Source organism: Chiloscyllium plagiosum, chromosome 14 (genome assembly GCF_004010195.1).
Source record: "Chiloscyllium plagiosum isolate BGI_BamShark_2017 chromosome 14, ASM401019v2, whole genome shotgun sequence".
Classification (NCBI taxonomy): Eukaryota; Metazoa; Chordata; class Chondrichthyes; order Orectolobiformes; family Hemiscylliidae; genus Chiloscyllium; species Chiloscyllium plagiosum.
In genome coordinates this window covers 71760891-71768384 of record NC_057723.1, presented here as the reverse complement: position 1 = coordinate 71768384, position 7494 = coordinate 71760891, and the positions used below count along the sequence as shown (strand labels likewise).

General features: G+C 44.4%; 1 protein-coding gene across 1 annotated transcript in view; it reads right to left on the bottom strand.

The window, feature by feature from the left end:
- LOC122556798 (dedicator of cytokinesis protein 2-like) overlaps positions 1 to 7494 on the bottom strand; it is a 727415-nt gene that overhangs the window by 627525 nt on the left and 92396 nt on the right. The window contains exon 5 of the mRNA XM_043703987.1: positions 7163 to 7259. Coding sequence (XP_043559922.1) covers positions 7163 to 7259 — 97 coding nt within the window. The remainder of the gene's footprint in view (positions 1 to 7162; positions 7260 to 7494) is intronic.

Here is a 7494-nt window from a genome sequence, read left to right as displayed (position 1 = left end):
GACCCTCTCTCCCTCGTAGCCCTACACACGGATGAAAAAAACCATCATTTCGACTGGGACAACACAGCTATCCTGGGACAGGCCAAGCAAAGACATGCCAGAGATGTCCTAGAGGCCTGGCACTCCAACCACAATGCCATAACAAACACATAGATCTAGATACTATTTATCAACCCCTCAGAAAACGAACAGGAAATAACATCACCACAAACCCCAGGAACCCTATCCAGGACAAACATATAAATAGAAAGCAGGAGACAACAGCTTTGCTTCACTTGGAGGTCGCCACTGATGATGTTACCGAGCCAGGTAATCAAATGTCTGGATATCAAACCTACAGCTCAGCGAGCAAACCTACACCCTAGAAGTATATGGTGAGCAAATATGGCCAATGTCATTCACTGAAAATTTGGACCTCAAATCAGAAAAAAGTTGTTAAAAGAAAGTTTATGCAAAAAAAAATGACAAGCAGCCTAGAGGAAATTAATGGCTAATTAGGCTAATGGATAATTTCAACTCAGTTCCTGATGTCCATGAACCACATTACAAACCTGTCCCTGAATAGCACTCATTTCTCTCTCTACAAGGGAAGAATTGTTTCTAATTTTCATTAATGACCTATTAATAAAACCATGGAACACTGTATTTTGAAAATTAAGAATACAATGAATTAGCAACTATAAATAATAAAGCATAATATCACATATTTGACATTCCAGAAGATTTGCAGTCATTTGATTTGTATAAATGCTTCAGTCAAAGTGTAGGACAGGCAATCTCTGTGGGTCATGAGAAGATAGCAATAAAAATTTGTCATTTATCCCCTTGAGTCTATTCCATTATTCAATGAGATCACAGCTAATCTGCAAATTAGTTCCAAAGATCTTTCATATTTGCCTCACATTAGTTAACAAAAAAGTATAACCCTCAAAGTTCAAATTATCAATTAATTTAACATTAATTATCATTTATGGAAAAGGATTTAACATCATTGTTTCAAGTATAAGGATTTACCTGAACTATGTAGCACACACTGTCAGATATCTTTCACAGCCTGAGGCAAAGTCTTTAAATATTCACAATTCAATGCAGAATCAATAGATTAAAGCAATCCTGAGTGAGAATCTCTGCATAAAACTTACAAAACCATTTCATACCCACAGAGTTCTGGACTTCTGCAATTGTCAAATGCTAAGGCAACTCAAAATTAATTCACTCTTGATTTCTACGGCGGCAGAAATGAAAAAAAAGTCAATATTTAACTCAATCCCTCTCTTGTCCTCTTAATAGGCTCAAATTTTGTTGAATTTGTTCAAGAACCTCATCATTCGCAATCTATTTGAGGTGGTCTCACTCACACCCCAATCCCTACGACCAGTGTTTTGAAGGTGAGTGGAATAGGCTTGGAGATTGTTTTGAAACTCATCCTGCCCACCATCCATAATGGCACCATTTTAATGCCTCATTGCCAATTGGTGGCTAAGGGGCCAGCTAGAAGCGTATGGGACGCTGTACATTAATGAAGATAAGTGATATCTGATTATATCATGAGAGGTTAATCTTTGTTTTGGCAGAAAAGCTGTAATATGGTATTTTCCCCAGCGTGAGCTGGTCAGTAAGGGTGTAGTGACACCTTGTAGTGAGGGAAACACTTACCATTGTAGGGGAAGGAGCCTGAACATGATCTCCTGCTGGACACCACAGCATCCGCTCTACAAGCCTTCCCCCAATTTCTGAGACATACTGTCTTTCTCACTAGCCCCTTCCCCCAGAAGCGTCCCACGTGCTGATGGCCTTCTTCATCAGGCTAATGGCGAAGCGCAGCTGATTTCCTGATGTCCAGGAATAAGATACAAACCTGTCCCCAGCCATGTTCTTATGACTACTTACATCACCACCTTTTCCTGCTCGCTCAATGTAGAACACCCACAGAGTTGATTGACAGCAGGAAATAAAACACAGACATTGAGGCACTTATGTATGTTTTACATACACCGGGTTGAATTTACTGCAGGAGTGGGCTAAAGGAGATGTGGGGCTCAGAACATCAAGAGGGAAGATGGAAGATGAAGTGGGAGGAACATGAAGGGCAACCTTCCATGAAGGAGCAAATCTCTGAAAGCTTGCACTTCCAAATAAACCTGTCGGACTGTAGCCTGGTGTTGTGTGATTTTTAACTTTGTCCACTTAAAATGGACACTTAAGGACATCTACCCACACCTAAATGTGGACAGTGTCCCCTGCTGCTTGGGAAGACTGTCTAAATAAGTGCCAGTGACCTCCATAAAGTCTCACGGGCAACGTTTTCTCTAAACTGTGGAGCCAGGCAGCTTCCTTTACAGGTCTGTATATGGTGATCGGCATTGACCTCTGATTCTAGGAGTCACTGCAGTGCATGGAGCTTGGAGGTCTGCACAGAAGGAGAAAAGAAAATTAGCTGCTCATTGGCATTCTTTGCTCCACAGAGACCACCAACACCAAGAGACCAATAATATCTAGCACCTATCCCCTCCCAAGTTGCTCAATCTCTACCAGAGTCAGTGAGTCATATAGAGAGTGCCGGTTCTCCTCATCCTTGCTAACCACATTGGTATTAAACAGCTTCTTTGGAGACATTCCTAGTTGGATTCACTGGGTACAAACTGCAACCTGGTCAACCCCCACCATAAACACATTCTTTTTGCTAGTTCTGACAATCTTGGTTACTGAGGAAGAGTTTCAACATTCAGTGAGATGAGCTGCTGAAAGAGTGAGTTCAGGACAACAGCTTACATGCTATGGTCTGTGGTATGAACAAAGAGACAGATTTCTTATGGCTGACCTCCAAGAATGGGATTTGACCACACAGTCTCAGAAGATCCCTAAGAAGATAGGGTCTTTTTGACGGCAGCACCTCTAATGGAAAGCCTGCAGGGTCAGTGGCTTTGAATCAAAAGTCCAAGCAATGGATTTATGGATGAAGTGAACGTAATGCTCTCAACAAGCCAAAACTCAAGAGACAGAGGAGCTGCCACTTTAGAATTCCCTAAAAAAACAAACATGACTTTCAAGTCATTTAGAGACAATCTAAACCACAGCACCTTGATACTCAATAGCGTGACCATCACTGATCAACTATCAGTTAGTTGGTATCACCAACAATTGGTTGACAAACTGGGATTACAAATGACCAAGAAACGTAACTGCACTCACCACATAAACACTGCAGCTACAACAGTAGATCAGAGGCTGGGAATATTCACCTCCTGATTCCCCAAAGTCTGTCCACCATCTACTAGGGACAAGTCATGAGTGTGATGGAATACTCCCCACTTGCCTGGATGAGTGCAGCTCCAACAACACTCAAGAAGCTTTACACCATCCAGGACAAAACAGCCCACTTGACTGGCACCTCATCCACAAATACCTACCATTGATACTCAGTAGCAGCAGTGTGTACCATCAACCAAGATGCACTGCAGAAATTCACCAACGATCGTTTGACAGCACTTTCTAAGCCCGTGACTACTTCAATCTAGAAAGATAAAGATACATGGGAATGCTACCACCTGCGAGTGCCCCTCCAAACCACTCACCATGATGCCTTGGAGATATATCACCATTTTTTCACTGTCGCTGAGTCAAAATCCTGGAATTCCCTCCCTAATGGCATTGTGGGTCAACATACAACACATGGACTGCAGCGGTTCAAGAAGGCAGCTCACCACCACCCTCTCCGGGGCAACTAGCGACGGGCAATAAATGCTGGCCCAGCCAACTGTGCCCACATCCCATCAGTGAATAAAGAAAAGCAAGGGCAACACCTTTGTGATAATTTTTAGCATTCAAACAAGAAAACTCAAGACATAAAATCCAGAAGAACAAAGCTCAAAAATAAAACCAGTCTGCAGATAGTTGTTTGAAACCGAACAAAGTCTGTATCCATATTGTGAGCAACAGGATTCATCCTTTTTCTTTTAAAGGGGCTGATTAATTGTATTTGTTAATTTGAAGGAGTTGACACCATCCATAACTCTCTTGTAATTTAAAAAAAACAATAACATGCTTGGAACACATCTGGACCTTGAACCCACACCTTCTGTCCAAGAGGTATGGGCACTACCACTTTGCCACCAGACCCTAAGAGCTCATTTCGATTCGATTTGATTTATCATTGTCATGTACCTAGTTACAGCCAAAAGTTTTGTTCTGTGAGTGGAAGTGTATTGCAGATCCTCCATAGATTACCGACATTGTACAGGCAGGCCATTTGGCCCATTCAGTCCATACCATCCCTCTGAACAGTATCCCATCCCCTTACCCTATCCGTGTAATGCTGCATTTCCCATGGCTAATCCACCTAACCTACACATCCCCGAACACTATGGGCAATTTAATCCACGTAACCTGCACACCTTTGGACGGGAACTGGAGTACCCGGAGGGAACTCATGCAGACACAAGGAGAATGTGTAAGCCCCACCAGTCCTCCAGTCACCCGAGACTGGAATCAAACCCGGGTCCCTGGTGCTGTGAGGCAGCAGTGCTAACCACTGAGCCACTGTGCCAGCCCTAACTGTGCACTGCATGGAAACAGACCCCCAGTCCACGCTGAACACAATCCCAAACTAAACTAGTCCAACCTGCCTGCTCCTGGACTATATCCCTGCAAACATTTTCTATTCATGTATCCATCCAAATGTCTTTTAAACATTGTAATTGTACACGCATCCATCGCTTCCTCAGGTAGTTCATTGCACGCTTGAACCACCCTGTGTCCACTCTAGTCTATGATCCTCCTGCCAGCGGGAAGTTTCTCCAACTATATTCTCTCCAGGCTCTATCAAATCTCCTCTTAAACTATTGCCAAGAGTACTGAAGCTATCTGCAGCTGACCCAACTGGCTCATTCACTCCTTTTACCTCAGGTATCAAACTTGGAACAATCCTGGTCTGCATGATTCGGTATAGAGATTAGATTCCCTACAGCATGGAAGCAGGCCCTTCAAGTCCACACCGACCCTCCGAAGAGTAACCAACCAAGACTCATTCCCCTACATTTACCCCTGATTTGGCAATTTAGCATGGCTAATTCACCTGACCTGCACATCTTTGGATTATGGGAGGAAACCAGAGCACCCGGAGGAAGCTCACACAGACACCGAGCTGAGAGACCACCACACCGAGCTGAGAGATCACCACACCGAGCTGAGAGACCACCACACCGAGCTGAGAGATCACCACACCGAGCTGAGAGACCACCACACCGAGCTGAGAGATCACCACACCGAGCTGAGAGATCGCCACACCGAGCTGAGAGACCACCACACCGAGCTGAGAGACCACCGCACCGAGCTGAGAGACCACCACACCGAGCTGAGAGACCACCACAATGAGCTGAGAGATCACCACACTGAGCTGAGAGACCACCACAATGAGCTGAGAGATCACCACACCGAGCTGAGAGATCACCACACCGAGCTGAGAGACCACCACACTGAGCTGAGAGACCACCACACCGAGCTGAGAGACCACCACACTGAGCTGAGAGACCACCACACCGAGGTGAGAGACCACCACACCAAGCTGAGAGATCACCACACTGAGCTGAGAGACCACCACACTGGGCTGAGAGATCACCACACCGAGCTGAGAGATCACCACACCGAGCTGAGAGATCACCACACCGAGCTGAGAGACCACCACACCGAGCTGAGAGACCACCACACTGAGCTAAGAGATCACCACACTGAGCTGAGAGACCACCGCACCGAGCTGAGAGACCACCACACCAAGCTGAGAGATCACCACACTGTGATGAGAGACTACCACAGGCTGCCAAAAGACTAGGCTAAGACCCAGTGTCCTCTAAGTAATTAGGGATGGGCAATAAACTCTGACTTAACCTGAGACACCCACATCCCCAGAGTGAATTTAAAAATTTGTTTTTTTTTAAATTGTTTTATTCGTCTTAGGTGATTAGAAGCTCATCTGAAGGTCAGTTATAACAGTAGGTGGCACCAATCCCATTTGGCCTCAGCTGGTTACCAAGGAGATGAATGGAACTAATAGCTCAGAAACAGATCTTGGAACATTGCTGGAAATCAATGATATTGTCTTCCCAGTATTTGTGGAAATTTCTGTTCTTGCTTAACTTAAAATAAATGGTGGTACAGTGGTTAGCACTGCTGCCTCACAGCGCCAGAGACCCGGGTTCAATTTCTGCCTCGGCCAACTGGCTGTGTGGAGTTTGTGCATTCTCCATGTGTCTGCATGGGTTTCCTCCAGGTGCTCCAGTTTCCCCCCACAGTCCAAAAATGTGCAGGTCAGGTGAATTGGCCATGCTAAGTTGCCTGTAGTGTTAGATGAAGGGGTAAATGTAGGGGAATGGGTTTGGGTGGGTTATTCTTCGGAGGGTCGGTGTGGACTTGTTGGGCCGAAGGGCCTGTTTCCACATTGTAAGTAATCTAAACAGTCTGTAAGGGACCAGTTCAAATCCCCTCAAAATATTTAGAAGACATTGTAGACCCCAACATTTTATTATTTTAAAGATAAACATAAGTTGTTTCATTCTAGATTCGACTGGTCAAACTAACAGATTTTAAACAAAACATACGTCATTCATCCACTATAGAAAGCAGGAATTGAAATAACTTAATTCCATTGGAAAATGTAACAGAATAATAGATACAGTAACTATTACAAATTAACTGCTGCAGAATAGTAATGTCCCATAAATGCACGCATAGTAAAATAGCAAATGTAAAAAGCAGCTTGTCTCACATGCAACTCCTGTAGTGGGCAGAGATCCCCCAACTATTGGCTGTAATTGAGGTTGAGAAAAAAAAAGGCTTTCACTTTCAAGACTCCAAGAGCAAAGCTGAAATCCCTGATTCAACGGGAGCTCAACCACGCCCATTCAGGCTGCTTCTATTGTTCCAGCTTTTTGAAAAGAAGCACCCAAGACTTCACAAGTTGTTAATCTTCTCATCAACAGCTTGGCACCTGTCGCCCAATCGCTCTCAAAAAGAAACCAGGACAAAACATGCCTCTTTAAAGCACGGTATTGTCACAAATCTGATAATTTAGCAACAGTGGAGAGGGAAAAGGGAGAGGCGGTGCGACAGAACTAGGTATCATGCATGCATGTAGGAAAGTGCACGATCACCTACGCTCGCTCCTCACCGTGTAAAGCTGCCTCCAGATGATGCCCCATTCTCTCAGTGTGGTGGTGACCTCCTGGACCAAAGGCATTTCCCCAGAGAAGATGCTCTCCCTATTTCTGAAAGGAAACACACAATTTGGTGAGTAGACAGGGGAGGGTATTGTGCAACTCTACACTGCACCTTACCCCATCTTTTGTGACAGCTTTCAGTTTACAAACCGATACACAAAATTACCTGAAGTAATCAGCTGGCTAAAGCACAGAGGATTCTTTTTTTTGCCATGCACAGTGCACAGAATGTATTGAACAGAGGTTGGCCCTTCAGCCTAATTAGTCAGTATCACATGAACAA